This window comes from Rhinichthys klamathensis, unplaced genomic scaffold (genome assembly GCF_029890125.1).
Source record: "Rhinichthys klamathensis goyatoka isolate OS25496 unplaced genomic scaffold, OSU_Roscu_1.1 h1tg000248l_1, whole genome shotgun sequence".
Classification (NCBI taxonomy): domain Eukaryota; kingdom Metazoa; phylum Chordata; class Actinopteri; order Cypriniformes; family Leuciscidae; genus Rhinichthys; species Rhinichthys klamathensis.
In genome coordinates, this window is record NW_026606770.1 from 821,336 (window position 1) to 837,325 (window position 15,990).

General features: G+C 42.1%; 1 protein-coding gene across 1 annotated transcript in view; it reads left to right on the plus strand.

The window, feature by feature from the left end:
• Positions 1–15,719, plus strand: part of opn7a (opsin 7, group member a) — a 54,251-nt gene extending 38,532 nt beyond the window's left edge. Inside the window, exons 4-6 of the mRNA XM_056266419.1 lie at positions 1,862–1,989; positions 13,834–14,168; positions 15,048–15,719. Of these exons, the coding sequence (XP_056122394.1) occupies positions 1,862–1,989; positions 13,834–14,168; positions 15,048–15,683 (1,099 nt within the window). The 3' untranslated portion in view covers positions 15,684–15,719. The remainder of the gene's footprint in view (positions 1–1,861; positions 1,990–13,833; positions 14,169–15,047) is intronic.
• Positions 15,720–15,990: the final 271 nt, after the last annotated feature.

Consider the following 15,990-nt stretch of genomic DNA (forward strand, 5'->3'; position numbering starts at 1 on the left):
AAAGTAATGCGTTACTTTACTAGTTACTTGAAAAAGTAATCTGATTACGTAACTCAAGTTACTTGTAGTGAGTTACCCCCAACACTGCTCCAGACTGTGGTTAAGAAAGACAATTGCAATTACTAGGAATGTAACTCAAGTCAGAGATGGACACAAGACATTATTTATGTATTTCTCGTTTTGTGGCAGCAGTGGATTGTACATCAGGCAAACAAACTCAACCCATTACAAGGGGAGAATGTCCTTTTATGCACTTTTTATTGCACATTTTGTTGGGTGGCTGTGTGTAAGACAGCTGTCATTTGCATTTATGCAATGCTGTTTTGGCAAAAAACAAACAAAAAAAACGCAGGATCCTTCATTGAGGAGGTCTAGGGCCACACACACGTGTTAATAGGTCTGGAATTGGAGTTGGTAAATGACATTGATTCTGTTTTCTTACTTTTTATGTCAACCTGCTGAAGTTACAGGGTTTTAAGATGATGCTAGGGGTTATATAAATAGTAAAGTTATACACTCACCGGCCACTTTATTAGGTACCCCATGCTAGTAACGGGTTGGACCCCCTTTTGCCTTCAGAACTGCCTCAATTCTTCGTGGCATAGATTCAACAAGGTGCTGGAAGCATTCCTCAGGGAGTTTGGTCCATATTGACATGATGGCATCACACAGTTGCCGCAGATTTGTCGGCTGCACATCCATGATGCGAATCTCCCGTTCCACCACATCCCAAAGATGCTCTATTGGGTTGAGATCTGGTGACTGTGGAGGCCATTTTAGTACAGTGAACTCATTGTCATGTTCAAGAAACCAATTTGAAATGATTAGAGCTTTGTGACATGGTGGAAGTAGCCATCAGAGGATGGGTACATGGTGGCCATAAAGGGATGGACATGGTCAGAAACAATGCTCAGGTAGGCCGTGGCATTTAAACGATGCCCAATTGGCACTAAGGGGCCTAAAGTGTGCCAGGAAAACATCCCCCACACCATTACACCACCACCACCAGCCTGCACAGTGGTAACAAGGCATGATGGATCCATGTTCTCATTCTGTTTACGCCAAATTCTGACTCTAACATCTGAATGTCTCAACAGAAATCGAGACTCATCAGACCAGGCAACATTTTTCCAGTCTTCAACTGTTCAATTTTGGTGAGCTCTTGCAAATTGTAGCCTCTTTTTCCTATTTGTAGTGGAGATGAGTGGTACCCGGTGGAGTCTTCTGCTGTTGTAGCCCATCCGCCTCAAGGTTGTGCGTGTTGTGGCTTCACAAATGCTTTGCTGCATACCTCGGTTGTAACGAGTGGTTATTTCAGTCACTGTTGCCCTTCTATCAGCTCGAACCAGTCTGGCCATTCTCCTCTGACCTCTGGCATCAACAAGGCATTTCCGCCCACAGAACTGCCGCTCACTGGATGTTTTTTCTTTTTCGGACCATTCTCTGTAAACCCTAGAGATGGTTGTGCGTGAAAATCTCAGTAGATTAGCAGTTTCTGAAATACTCAGACCAGCCCTTCTGGCACCAACAATCATGCCACGTTCAAAGTCACTCAAATCACCTTTCTTCCCCATACTGATGCTCGGTTTGAACTGCAGGAGATTGTCTTGACCATGTCTACATGCCTAAATGCACTGAGTTGCCGCCATGTGATTGGCTGCTTAGAAATTAAGTGTTAACGAGCAGTTGGACAGGTGTACCTAATAAAGTGGCCGGTGAGTGTATAAGAACTCTTCAGTTATGGTTTAAATTTGTATTTGCTTTATATTGAAATAACTTCTGAATGTTACATCAAACATCTATCCTTGATCTTGATCTCTATTTTGCTGTTTCTTATGAGTGCTGTTTCTGTTTTTTGCAGGTGGCTTTATGGAGGGACAGTGTGTGTGATCTATGCCTTCTGTGGTGTTTTGTTCGGGATCTGCTCTCTGACCACTCTCACTATACTCAGCACTGTTTGCTGCCTCAAAGTCTGCTATCCACTTCATGGTATTCATACCCTATATATTCTAGTTTTCAAATGCAGTGGTGTCCAAAAGTCCACTAGTGAAAATGCATCTATTTCGCAAATGTCTTTTTTTCTTCTTTTTTTTTGGTTTAGTGTCTTAAATCAACATACAGTACTGGTGTTTCGTTCCTGAAGAAATCAGTATTTTGTGAACACTTCAGTTGAGAGAATGATTCAATTACTTGCTTTGTTCCTCAATGAATCACAGTTTTTAATGAATCATTTGAATGGACGATTCAGTGATTTGCTCATAAAGATGGCCCTGTCATAGGCCCCACTCCTCACTGTCCTCTACTCTTTACTCTATTTGATTATATGTATAGCCGTGTTTCCACCGCAGGAACTTTCCCCAGGAACTAGGAATTTTGGGGTGGTGCTCTGTGTGTTTCAACCGCAGGGACTTGGGTCTAAATTAAGTTCCGGGTAAAAATTTCCACCTCAGAAAGTCCCTGCTGGCGAGGTAGTACTTTTTAAAAGTTCAGGAACTTTCGGGGGTGGGACTTGGGCACTGAACATGCTGATTGTTTCAGATTAGTTGACTCCACGCAGCATATTATTTCAACCACCATTTTTGGGTGCAGTAAGATTTTTTTTTGCCATTCGAATCAACAATGGAGTTGAAAAAATATGACCAATGGACCAACGACGAGGTTCTGGCTTTATTAAGCTTAAAGGGTGGGTGAAATGCTATTTCATGCATAGTGAGTTTTTTACACTGTTAAAGAGTTGGATTCCCATGCTAAACATGGACAAAGTTTCACAAATTAAGTTGTACGTTTGATTGAGTATTTCTGTTCTCAAAATACTTCTTCCTGGTTGTCACAAGTTTCGGAAAGTTTTTTCGAGTATGGGCGCGTATGACGTCAGATGCGCCGGAATTTCCTTATACGGTCCTAAGGGCACTTCTCTCGGAAGGGCGCGCTGTAGAGCGATAGCCGTAACCTATGCCCATCAAAGCGCTGTGCATCGGCTGCGCTGCAATATGTCACCAAAGAAGTGTGGTTTCGTTTGCCAAGGCAAGACAACACTGCACAGATTCCCAAAGAATCAAGCGTTAAGGGCAAGGGCGTAGATTTGGTTTGAACATTGGGGGGGTTGAAGTTTGGGTATGCCTCCTGATATTGTGATCATGGTATAAATAATGGGGGGGTTGTAATGCATAGATTTAAATATTGGGGGGGTTATATCCCCCCCATCCCCCCCACAAATTACGCCCCTGGTTAAGGGACCAGAGGATGGAGTTTGTTTTTCCAAAACATCAACACAGTTGTGCAAGTGTTCTTGTTTGTTCCATACATTTCGAGGATGATTTTTTTTATAAACAAGGCCCAGTTCGAAGCCGGATTTGCTAATCGCTTTGTTCTCAAGGATGGAGCAGTCCCAACACTAAAGGTTAACGGTCTTGCGTTGGAACCGCAGGCGGTGAGTAGAACTGCTTTAAATATCTGTGTATGTCTATCGGCGTGTAACTTAAGCACAGCAAATAGGCTAAACAACATGATAACGTATAGTTAATGTATCTATGGAGCATGCGATGTATGGTGTGTGTTTGTTTAAATACATTTGTTTAGGTGGCTACTGTAGGTGTCTGTTAGTTTATTGTAAAACCAAATCATGTCTTCATAAACCACGAGTAGACACACACAAATGTTCTAAAACTCGCGCATGACATGGTGTTCTAAAAACACAGCGCTCAAGTTCAAATCATTTATAATTTTTAAAAACACTCGATCTGATTCTGGTTTAAAAACGTATGTCTGAATTTGATTGTTAGCCATTGTTTGTTTTAGGATGTCACAGCTTCCAGACGCTCTCAACGTAAGCTTCGCGCGCTCGTGATTTAGCTCCGCCCACATGGCACGCCTCCACCCGCTCGGCTTTTTCCGGAAAGACTCGGTACAGCCTATCTTTCTTTTATAAATTTAATAAAACTAAAGACTTTTTGGAGATATGATGGATGCAATATTACTCTATAGGTACTCAATCTTTGCTCGAGATATTGAAGCCAAAATTATCCTTAATTTTGTATATATTGTCAACGCAGTGCAGCAACTGCAGACCTAGAGCAGGCTGTGTACCGTGCTCATTGGCTGCCCTGCGGCAACTGCAGCAGCCTACCAGTGAGCCTGGCGTGACGTCACGCCCAATGGTGGCGCTTTGCGCCTACTACGCGTCACAGCCCGCGCAAGGGGGCGTGGCTTAGCGTATAAAAGCGGGGCTCAGAGGCTGTTTCCCTGGTTTTCATGATCTGAAGCGAAAATCGCTCGTGGCGCTTAGCACGGCCGGTTACGCAATACTCGTTCCCTCTCTAGAGAGAACTGAGGTTACGTTAGGTAACCGAGTACGTTCTCTTACGAGAGGTTCTCTCGTATTGCGTAAGTTTAGCTTACGCTACGGGAACACTTTGTCAACGCCGTGCGCGCCCAGCATCCACTCTATGAGTCCCAACCCGGGGAACATTGAAAGTGAGAAATTCAGGCGGCCAGCAAGCGGGCCGACACATGTATAAACATAAGCACCCATGGGGAATGCAGAGCGGCGGCGCTGGGCTGCATGTACATGTATATCAACCCATATTAGTGCAGCTCAACCAGGAGAGCTAACGTTGAGGTAGCCTGCGCACCAGTGATGTGGGCAGATCATACACACATTAGACTGAGAGAAGTCTAGCCTGCAAGGCGGGAACTTCCAGATTATAGAATCTCACAAATGTAGACGGGGAGGCCCAGCCCGCCGCCATATAGATGTCGTGAATGGAAATTCCACTGGACCAAGCCCACGACGAGCGCTCTGAAGGGAGTGCCAATCAGGGCGGCAGTGGCTCAGTGGTTCATGTGGGTGGGTTGTCTACAAACTGGAAGGTTGGTGGTTCAATCCTCGGTTCCACCTGACCAAGTGTCGAGGTGTCCATGAGCAAGACACCTAACCCCAGCTGCTCCCTACGAGCTTGATGGCGCCTTGCATGGCTGCCGTCGCCCGTCGGTGTATGAATGAGTGAGTTAATGGCTGAATGTGAGGCAAATGTAAAGCGCTTTGGTGGCCATTGGGTCTGTGAAAGCGCTATATAAATGCAGTCCATTTACCATTTACCAATCACCTTCGGGACATAGCCATGTCTCGATTTGAGGATGACTTTAGAGTCATTCGGGCCAAACTCAAGGCACGCTGCGCTAACAGATAGCGCGTGTAAGTCCCCCACACGTTTAACTGATGACAGAGCCAAAAGAAAAACGGTTTTGAGCGAGAGGTATTTTAGATTAGTTGAATCTAATGGTTCGAAGGGATGCATCTTTAGGGCCTCTAGGACCACGGAGACATCCCAAATAGGAACTGAAGGTGGCCGCGGAGGGTTCATCCTTCTGGCTCCTCTTAACTCTCTGGGGTCGGCGGTCTCGCCGGCGATACCAGCTCACTTTTTTCCTTATCAGTGCAAAAGAGACTCAAATTACTCTGTTAATTTTGATCTTACATATAAGTGTTGTACATCATTCGATCCTGTTAAGTTTGTATTTTTTTTGTGGAACCTCATAATAAAAACAAAGTGTTGTGCTTTTCGCCTAATAAAGAAAAATAAACATGATGCGCGTTCTGCGTTCTCTCTGTCAGTGAAGTCCATTCTGAAACGCGTCCGAAAAATCATCTGTAACTCTGCAAATACTCAGTCAAACAGGTATACAGGCACACAGGCATGAAGCCTGAATTATCTTCTTTTAAATGAAGTAATTTATATAAAAAAATGTTTTCTCATTTTATGTAATATGTACGAAAAGAGAGAGATGATAGTCGTTCTCGTCTCAGCTCATTAAAGTTAATTTGACCACGCCCACGGAGCGCGCGCTCTATTCAAACACAAATGCTCTGAGGCGATCCACGCCCACACATCAGCTGCATAACCCACCGAAAGAGACTCATATTTACCACGCTGTGAGGAATAATAGTACTATCTTAATAATAATCCTGGAAAAAATTACCTCAGAAGTAGGCTACAGGTAGTTTCATTTGGAGGAGCAACGGATCCAGCCGAGGAAATAGGTACATTCTTTATTTTCAAGTGCTTTGTGCTAATCGCGATATGGAATAGTGTCTGTAAACAAAAAGACTGTTTGAATCGCGTTTTTGTGTGTGAATGAATGAACAGCTTTTACCTAACTATATTCCAATACTGAGATGAGTAAAAATCGACTGAAATATGTTGAAATAAAATATTTTTGTATAAGCAACTAGGGGTGGTTAATCGGTCTGATTTCCCGATTCGATTCGATTACGATTATTGAAGTCCCGATTCGATTACAGTCGATTTTCGATTATTAACGATTCTCGATTAGCGATTAGCGATTATTGATTTTCCATTTCACAACAGTAAACGAAAATACACTACAAAGTGTTTGCAGTATTAAAAAAAGTCAGCTGCTGAATTACTTAACTCTTTTATTGAGTAACAACAACTCAAAGCACTTTCTGTGTCGTGTAGTTATAACTTCAGAATTATTTGTATGTAGCTTATGTTCTGTAGAACACAGAAATGAATACATCACATTGTGTTGTGACTCATCAAGTTGAACTAAACAATAACAAATAAATGAAAGGCTTATTTCCTTTAGGAAGTAGATCAGAACCAACATACTGTAGAAATTGGACAATTTTCTTCTAGAAAGACAAGGTGTTGTAGCAAGCAACGCTCGTTAGGCCGGAGACACACTGGCTGCGTGGCGTGAGCGTGGCGTTTCTGTTGCGTGTCAGCTGCGTCGCGTTTTCTGTGTCTTTGCACACCAGAAACGTGTCTGCTGCTAGGTGACATAGAGGGACAGTCTACATTTGGGTTAGCGGTGTGTTAATCCTTACTACAACAATTTCAACTCTTGCCTCTTGCCTTTACGACAACAATTTCAACTGTTATCACACATCTTCCAAAATCCGAAAAATAGGGAAGTGGGCTGTCTGTTTATTTCAATAACATTTACAAATTTTGTGTAGCTTTAAAGAGCCTATATTTAGCCTGATGGTGGACCGTCACTCAGAAGACACACTATGTTGTTATTGTAGCTTATTATCATTATATCCTCCTGAGGCCCAGAACGTTTTTTTCAAAAGTTTTTTTTCTTCTTCATGTAATCACATTGTTAAGAGCATAAGAAACAAATGAAAAAAAAAGAGATATTTTATTCATATGTTATGCTATGACCTCTGTAGTGAACACCAGGACTCGATTGTTTAAAAAATAAAAATGACATAAATTTGTATATAGGCAAAAATAATGGCAATATTTGAAAATCGATAATTATTATTATTATTATTATTATTTGTTTAAATTACATTGATATCTGAATTTATATCAAAACCTAGACTTTCAAACATCAAAATGTAATTTATTAATATGTATTCGTGTACAAAATGACATATAAACATCGTTTCCTATTCTATTTTGCCTGGAAACGCTTCCAACACGCTTGCGTGTCGCGTGAAAAATAGGCGTCGGTTCTATTTCTAGCATGCACGCGTTTTCCGCGCGGCTCATGCAGGCAGTGTGCAAGCTCTAACCTGTTAACATGGGAGCCGAAATAAAAACGGACACACCACGCAGCTGAGACGCCGCCATGCAGCCAGTGTGTCTCCGGCACACCTGCTCTCACTCGCTCTGGCTGCCGTTACACGCGCTTGCGGAACTGGGCGCGTTCGTGACGTTCAACTTCCGGTATAACATTTTTTACAAAATAAAATAATGCAAATTTTTTATATATATATATATATATATATAATAAAAAATCGATTTTTGAAAATGTAATAATCGATTCATACTCGTCCATAACATAATCGCGATTAATCAATAATCGATTTTTTTCACCACCCCTATAAGCAACGTATTAAACTGCAAATTAACATTTATATGTCCTAATCATAAAAACGATATGTTACATATGAAAGACAAGATGTCGTTTTTACTGTAAAATACTGCCACATCAAATAAGCTTGTTTGCTAAGATGTTATTATAGTATTTGTTCGATTGTAAGCTATATTCAAACTAATTAATTCGCAACTGTGAAATATGTATGATAAAATGTATACTTTAGTATATAATACAAAGAAAGATTACATTTGAAATATAGTTAAAATTTTAATTGTTGTTGTAATTGTAACCTTTTTATTAAAATAGCAAAAATATATGTAGGCTACATATAAATAAATCTTAGGTAAATCTTAAAAGCTCAATATAAGCCTCCTCTTTAAATTATTTGTATTGTGTTTTATTAGTGACACATTTGGGATACATTCCCAAACTTTCTGTAAAAACAGTATGATAATTAACTGCACAATTACTATAAATTTTTACATTTGATATTATACAATTTGCAAGCACAATTTGAAAAATAAATAAATAATTGGAACTGTGAACCAATTTTGTATTATATAGGCATATATATATATATATATATATATATATAGTCATTGCATTCTTGTGGCTCAGTGACACACCTGAATGAAAGGGTCATTAGTATGCAGCCCCATTATGCGCTCATTATGCGGGCCCATTGTCTTCTCAGGTGTGAATCACAGCAGGTCACACCCCTGCGCATATTGCCTTTCCAAACAAAAAGTGTCATTTTTAAATTTAAACCAATCTATTGTTTAATGTGAATGATAAGGCAGGATGATTTTCAGATAATTTTGAAGAAAAAACTCTAGGCGACAACATCCATTAGTCAAAAGTCTTGTGGACAGATATTTAGTATGTGTTTTGTGGCCTTATTTCAGAAACTTTAAGTTTTAGTTTTTTCAATAACCATGCATAAACAATATTCTCTCAAAAATACAAAAATGTACATACATGTTGATAACACATTATGGTAGCCCTGTGTGTGCTAAATAGAGTGTAATTACACCTTTGCCAGTAATATGTTTATAAGCAACTGAAAAAAGCACAAATGTCAGAGTATGTCAAAACATCTCAAGGACCCCAAAAACACCTTGGACCCCAGAGGGTTAAGAAGCGGATGACCAGCTCGTTCCTTCCTAGCGACCGGCCTTGCTTCGACTCAGCGAAGGCTGCAACGGCCGCCACGTATACATTGAGCGTGGATGGGGACCTGCCCTTATCCAGCAGCTCTTGAAGGAAACCGAGCACCTGCGAAACCTCACCCGTTCTGGGGTCCAGATTTTTGTCGGTGCACCATTTGGAGAACACAGACCATTTAGACGCATATAGCCGTCTCGTAGAGGGGGCTCTAGATTGCGTGATCATGTTCATAACTCCTTCTGGCAGGATAACGGGTATCGGTCGATCAACCACACGTGCAGAGGCCAGCACTGCTGCAGCTGAGGCCATACAGCTCAGCATCCTCTGAATTTTTTTCAGGGAGGCGGTTCTGCCCTTCTGGAAAGATGCGGCTAGGTGTCGGAAACAGCGCGCGCGCTCTGTTGACAGCTGAGCCTTCATAGCCACGGAGTCCAGTTCCATTCCTAAAAAGGAGATTGACTGGCTGGGCCGTAATGAGCTCTTGGTCTAGTTGACCGTGAGGCCCAATCTTTCCAAGTGACTGAGAAGCATAGTTCTGTGAGATACGAGCTCTATCTCTGACTGTGCTAGAATCAGCCAGTCGTCCAAGTAGTTCAGAATTCGCACACCCGCACATCTGAAGGGGCGAGCGCCGCGTCAATGCACTTCGTAAATGTACGGGGTGCCAGGGACAGGCCGAACGGGAGGACGGTGTACTGATATACCTGGCCGTCGAAGGCGAATCTCAAGAATGGCCTGTGACGGGGTATAATCTGTATCTGAAAATACGCGTCTTTCAGATCGAGAGATATAAACCAGTCCTTCGGGCGAATTTGCGGGAGGATCTGCCTGGTTGTAATCATTTTGAACGGTCTCCTCATTTAGTTTAGTTTAGTTTATTTAGTTTTTAATAACGTGGACAGTCCCTTTTTGAAAGAAAAAAAGAGCAGCTTTAGCCTCTACGGCTAATTTCCAGCTGTAGTCCCCGGCCAGTTGTCAATAGGCATACATCAATAAAATACGTTACAATTATATTTACAGCAGGACTTCTCAAAAGGGGACAGACATACTAAACATGTGACACACAATTCAGACAAATAAGCAAGCAAACACAGATTGCAAAGGCACAAGAACAATTCATACAGTAAAACAATACAACAAGACACAAACAATAATCATACAGAGGCCACATTAAGGCACATTAAGGCACATACTGGACATAACATTGAGGCAGGCAGCAGAAACCAAGTGGCAACAACATGATCATGTCACATCAAATACACAACACATCTGTCAAATTAGTGTGTGCAGCTGTAATTGTCAGACAGCCAGTTTTTAAGATGTATAGTAAAATTGGAATACATTTGTATATCTTTGATTGTAGTGGGCAGTGAATTCCAATTTTGTATCGCTTTAATAGAAAATGATAATTGACCGAATGTGCTTTTCCTAAATGGGATAGTAAGATCACCTCGTGTTGTGCTTCTGGTAATCTGACTGTTGTTATGGCGTTGGATTATAAATGAATTGAGAGGAGCTGGAGCGTTATTATGCATAATTTTGTGGACCAAACAGATGTTTTTGTATTTAATTATATCTTCCCAGCTTAGCAGTTTATGATTTTTAAGAATTATACAATGATGGGAACTATTAGGCTTCTGGTCCAAAACTTTGAGAGTTTTTTTATAGAGAGTTGCCAATGGCTTTAATGTTAAACCATTAGTTTGACCCCAACTTGTCAGACAGTATGTTAGATGTGACACAATCATGGTATCCATAAATAATTTGGCCGCATGAAAAGTCAGTGCATTTCTAATATGTCTAAAATTAGCTAAACTAAACTTGACCCTTTTACACACGTTTTTAATATGTGGTTTAAAAGAAAGATTAGAATCAATAATAACGCCCAAATACTTAACTTGGGGCACAATACTAATGTTTTGACCAGATATCATTATGTTTGAAACAATATTACATTGTCTCTTAGTGAAAAACATTCCCACAGTTTTATCTATGTTTAGTTGAAGGCACGAACGATTTAGCCAATTGGTGATTTGATCCATAGCTGTTGTAAGTTTAGCAGCAGCCAGATGTTTTGTCTTGGCATGTACATAAATTACAGTGTCGTCCGCGTACATTAGTGTATTAATATCCGGGCAAACTGATGGCAGATTATTGATATATACACTAAATAAAAGCGGACCAAGGATCGATCCTTGTGGTACTCCTGTGTGTAAGTTGAGAACTGGTGAACGATGATTGTTCACCGAAACACACTGACTTCTACCTGATAAATACGATTCAAACCATTTAATTGCAGAAGAGGATAAATTAAAATTAGAAAGTCTCGCAATAAGGACCTTATGGTTGACTGTGTCAAAGGCTTTACGGAGATCTAAAAACACAGCACCAACAACACCTCCCTTGTCAACCATTGCTCGAACAGTCTCTAAAAAGAGACAGTTAGCTGTTTCTGCAGAGTGATGGGCCCTGAAGCCAAACTGCATCGAGTGAAGAGGGAATGGACTATTGTTAAAAAAAGAGACAAGCTGCTCTGATACAAATTTTTCGACAACCTTGGAGACCACAGGTAGAATACTGATTGGACGGTAGTTACATATGTTCAAAGGATCATTTGATTTAAATATAGGAGTTACTATTGCTGTCTTCCAGATAGTTGGAAATATCCCCTTTAATACTGACTGGTTAACAATTTGTGTAATAGGGTATGCTAGGTGTTCATTCAGTAATTTAAGCATTTTAGAATCCATTCCATAGAAATCTTTTGCTGTTGAGATTTTAAGAGAATTAATAAGTGCCTGAGTTTTCAATTCAGAAATAGGTTGAATGCTAAAAGAAGGCTTACTTTTATCTATTTTGACAATATCTGGAGTTGTTAAAGAGAAATTACGTGCTATTTCATCCACAGAATTGACAAAATATTCATTAAGAGCTACAGCTATTTGTGCTGGATCTTGAATTAATTTACCTTTTAGGTTTAACTCTAACTGGTTTCTAGGCCTATGCCAGATTCCCATCACATTCTTAATCTGTTCCCATATCAACTTTGTATTACCCTTTCCCTCATTAATAATTGTTATAAAAAAATTGGCCTTGGCCTTTCTGATCATTTTAATTACTTGATTACGTAATGAAGTGAACCTATACCTATCACTGCTTAACTTGGTTTTTAATGATCTTTTTAAGGCAGAACCTCTTTCTTATCTCTTTCATCGCTAACAGCGATGGCACGCTGTTTCATATGTGACGTCCCGGTTACACTGAACGGGGAACGTTTTCTGAGAGCATTGTAGGGGGCGGAATAGCTTTCTCATACGTAGAGAAGCTAGCCGCGATTAGAACAGCTGTTAGCGGCGCGTCCTCATCCATATCAAGCGCCTCGTCCCCTGAGGCTGCGCGTCCGAGAGGGGGGGGCGGGAAAGGAGAGAGAAATGCTTGAGGGAATCGTTCCGGCGAGCGTTTGAGTGCCACATCAGGCTCCGGCAGTCTTTGTGCACGGCGCTTCTTGCACGGTCCAGCAGATGGCGGAGTGACAGCTTTGCCATTAAGAGGTCTAGACGAACCCGCAGGGTCGACATAGATAGTTCCTCACAGTGGACGCAGCCTCCTGACGTGCGAGGGCTGCGTGGTCCGGGCTCAGGCAGAGAGTGCAAAACACATGGCGGTCTCCGACGCTGAGCGGGGCTCGGCACGAGCCACAGGACGTGCGAGGCATTCTTTCAAGAACGCTCGCGCTCTTTTAGAGAAGTGTGTGTCGCAGCGGCGAGCACACACACACAGTAAATACAGTGAAAAAGAGCAGTAAAGGATATTGTCGCCGGATAGCGTTGCTGGCACAAAAGGCTGAAGGCGGCGAGAAGTCGGCCGGCTTCCTCAGGCGCTTTCCTCTGCTGGCAGTCGCTGGATTCGACGGCGGCGGCTTCTCTCGGATCCAGCGGTATGAAGAGCTTCGCTGAAGAGATGAAAATCAGGGAAGCAGCCTCTGAGCCCCGCTTTTATACGCTAAGCCACACCCCCTTGTGCGGGCTGTGACGCGTAGTGGGCGCGAAGCGCCACCATTGGGCGTGACGTCACGCCAGGCTCACTGGTAGGCTGCTGCAGTTGCCGCAGGGCAGCCAATGAGCACGCTAGACAGCCTGCTCTAGGTCTGCAGTTGCTGCACTGCGTTGACAAATTTTGCAAAAGTAAGGATAATTTTGGCTTCAATATCTCGAGCAAAGATGAACTTTACCCGTAGCGTAAGCTAAACTTACGCAATACGAGAGAACCTCTCGTAAGAGAACTGAGTGTTTCACCCCCCCTTTAAATTCAGAGGATGAAATCCAGCGGGAACTGGAAAGTAACACGCAGTTCTACGTCACCGGACTAATTTGCCTAATCTTCACGGTACTTTAGTCTGCGATGGAAACGCAGACAGCAACAGGTCTGGGGGGAAAGAAGTTCCTGGGACAAATTGTTCTGGGTAATTTCGGTGGAAATGCGTCTTAAGTGTGAACTCGCCTCAGTGTGGGTGCGGGGAAAGTTTTCATCAAGGGCACATATTGGCCGCAAAGGGGGCACTTGTGAGCATCCTTGAGGAGATTCCCCCTTCCATGTAAAGTGTTTGAGTGCCTAAAAAAAGCACTATATAAATGTAATGAATTATTATATTAATATTATTATTATTAAAACGACAAACGGGACTTAATGGAGACGCACATTGTGGAGTTCACATGAAATGTAAAAAAAGAGACCCCCCCCCCCCCCCCCCATGTTCAATGAACAGATATGCAGTCCAGTTATGTATTATATTGTATATGTGTGTCTCTGTAGGTAATAGGTTCAGCTATGAGCACGGCCGTGTGTTAATAGCGTGCGCGTGGGCCTATGCTCTTGTGTTCGCTTGCTCCCCTCTCGCCCACTGGGGGCAGTATGGTCCCGAACCCTACGGGACGGCCTGCTGTATCGACTGGTCCTGGTCCAATGACGACTCAGTTGCCCGCTCCTACACCACTGTGCTCTTCATCGCCTGTTACCTGCTGCCGTGCAGCATCATCATTGTCTCCTACACACGCATACTGCTCACGGTCCGAGAGTCCCGCAGAGCGGTGGAGCAGCACGTGTCAGTGCAGACACGCATGGGCAACATCCAGGCAATCATAGTGAAGGTGCAGTCTTCATTTTTTTACACAGGTTACGGTTTTAGCCGTTTTTTGTCTTTTGACGATAATATCCTCTTTTTTTTCTTTCCTTTTTCATTACTAACAAGCATTTACAAAAACTTTTCAAAACTCTTGACACAGCTACATACCTACATCACACAATAAGCCAAACTAACCATTTTCCACTCAAAACCACATTAATTACTAAATAATTTTTTTATTTATATATCAAGATTTTTGGCTTTGCCAACACAAAAATAAATTACATTTTTAAAATGTATTAAACAGTTATTTTAAATTGGTAGAATATTTCACAATATTACTGGGTAACACTTTATTTTAAGGTGCTTGTAATAAGCAGTAATTAACAGGTAATAAGACACTTATAAGACCTTATAAGATGCATATAAGATGCATGTAAGCATTAACTAATGATAATAAATAAATAAAATAAAACATTTCTCAAGTATCAATACATTGCACTTTTAGAACAGCCGAACAAACATAAATGGTAACACAAACTCCCAGGCCCTTAAAAATTTACCTTCCCAAGAGGGAGTAGTTTCCCTGATCTCTTCAGGGCCTGGACCTTTAATTAACCCTTATATGAAGTAGTTAATACTTATATGCATCTTATATGCATCTTATAAGTGTCTTATTAGCTGTTAATTACTGCTTATTACAAGCACCTTAAAATAAAGTGTTACCTATTACTGTTTTCACTGTATTTTTGATTAAATAAATGTAGTCTCGGTGAGCATAAGAGACTTCTTAAGAAAACTCTAAATCAACAACTGCCCAACATACATGTGAACTCCTTCATTACTGTAAAAGGATCTCATGATGCAAGTTCTTCACGACGGATCTTTCTCTGTCTTTCCTCAGCTGAGTGTGGCGGTGTGTATAGGATTCTTTGCTGCGTGGAGTCCATACGCACTGGTGTCTATGTGGGCGGCGTTCGGCCGTTTTGACGACATCCCGCCCATGGCCTTTGCCATCCCTGCGGTTTTTGCCAAATCCTCCACCCTGTATAACCCTCTCATCTACCTCTTGCTCAAACCCAACTTCCGTCACCTCCTCTGCAAGGACATGCGCTCCCTGCGAGGGGTTTGCGTGCACCACTGCCTGTGCCAGTGTTTTCCCCGCCCATCACTGGCCCTCAGTCTGCGGCGACGAGGCCAATCCATCTCAGATTCAACGGGGGGGCCTGTAGGTCCATGTCACTGCCCTTGCGAGAGGTGCAATGACCCGTTTGAGCAGTTTAAGCAGTACCCACGCCGCTGTCCCGTCAAAGTGAACACTGTGCAGTTGTCTCTGCAGGACAGCACCGAACCTGAATTGGAGCCGGAACAAGAACCTAGAGTGATAACAGAAGTCAAACCAAAGAGCCAGTCAATGGAGTGTAAGAAGTCCGTGCGGGTGATCGTGAGGGGGCGGAAATGCTCCGAGGTTGACAGTCTGGAGATCACCTTGGAAACAGTGCCTGCTCACTGCAAAGCTGCCAATAACACCAAACCGTAACACCTGAGCCTATGCATGGGTGTGTGTTTATACTCGTGCGTAGAGTGTGTGTGTATTCGCTTGCCTCAGAGGGGAGTAAATAGACTTTCACATATGCCTCAATTTAAGGCGCTGAGAACAAATTTCTTTCCGAACAAATTCTTGTGTGTGTTATTGACATATCTGCAATGGAGTGCAATGATTGTTTTGTTATTTTAAGTAATTTTTTTTGGAAAAAGAGGTTTCTTATGGACAACTGACACAATATATGCATTTTTTAGCACATTGAATTTTTAAATGAAGTGTTATGCCTTCTTTGCTACCTGCT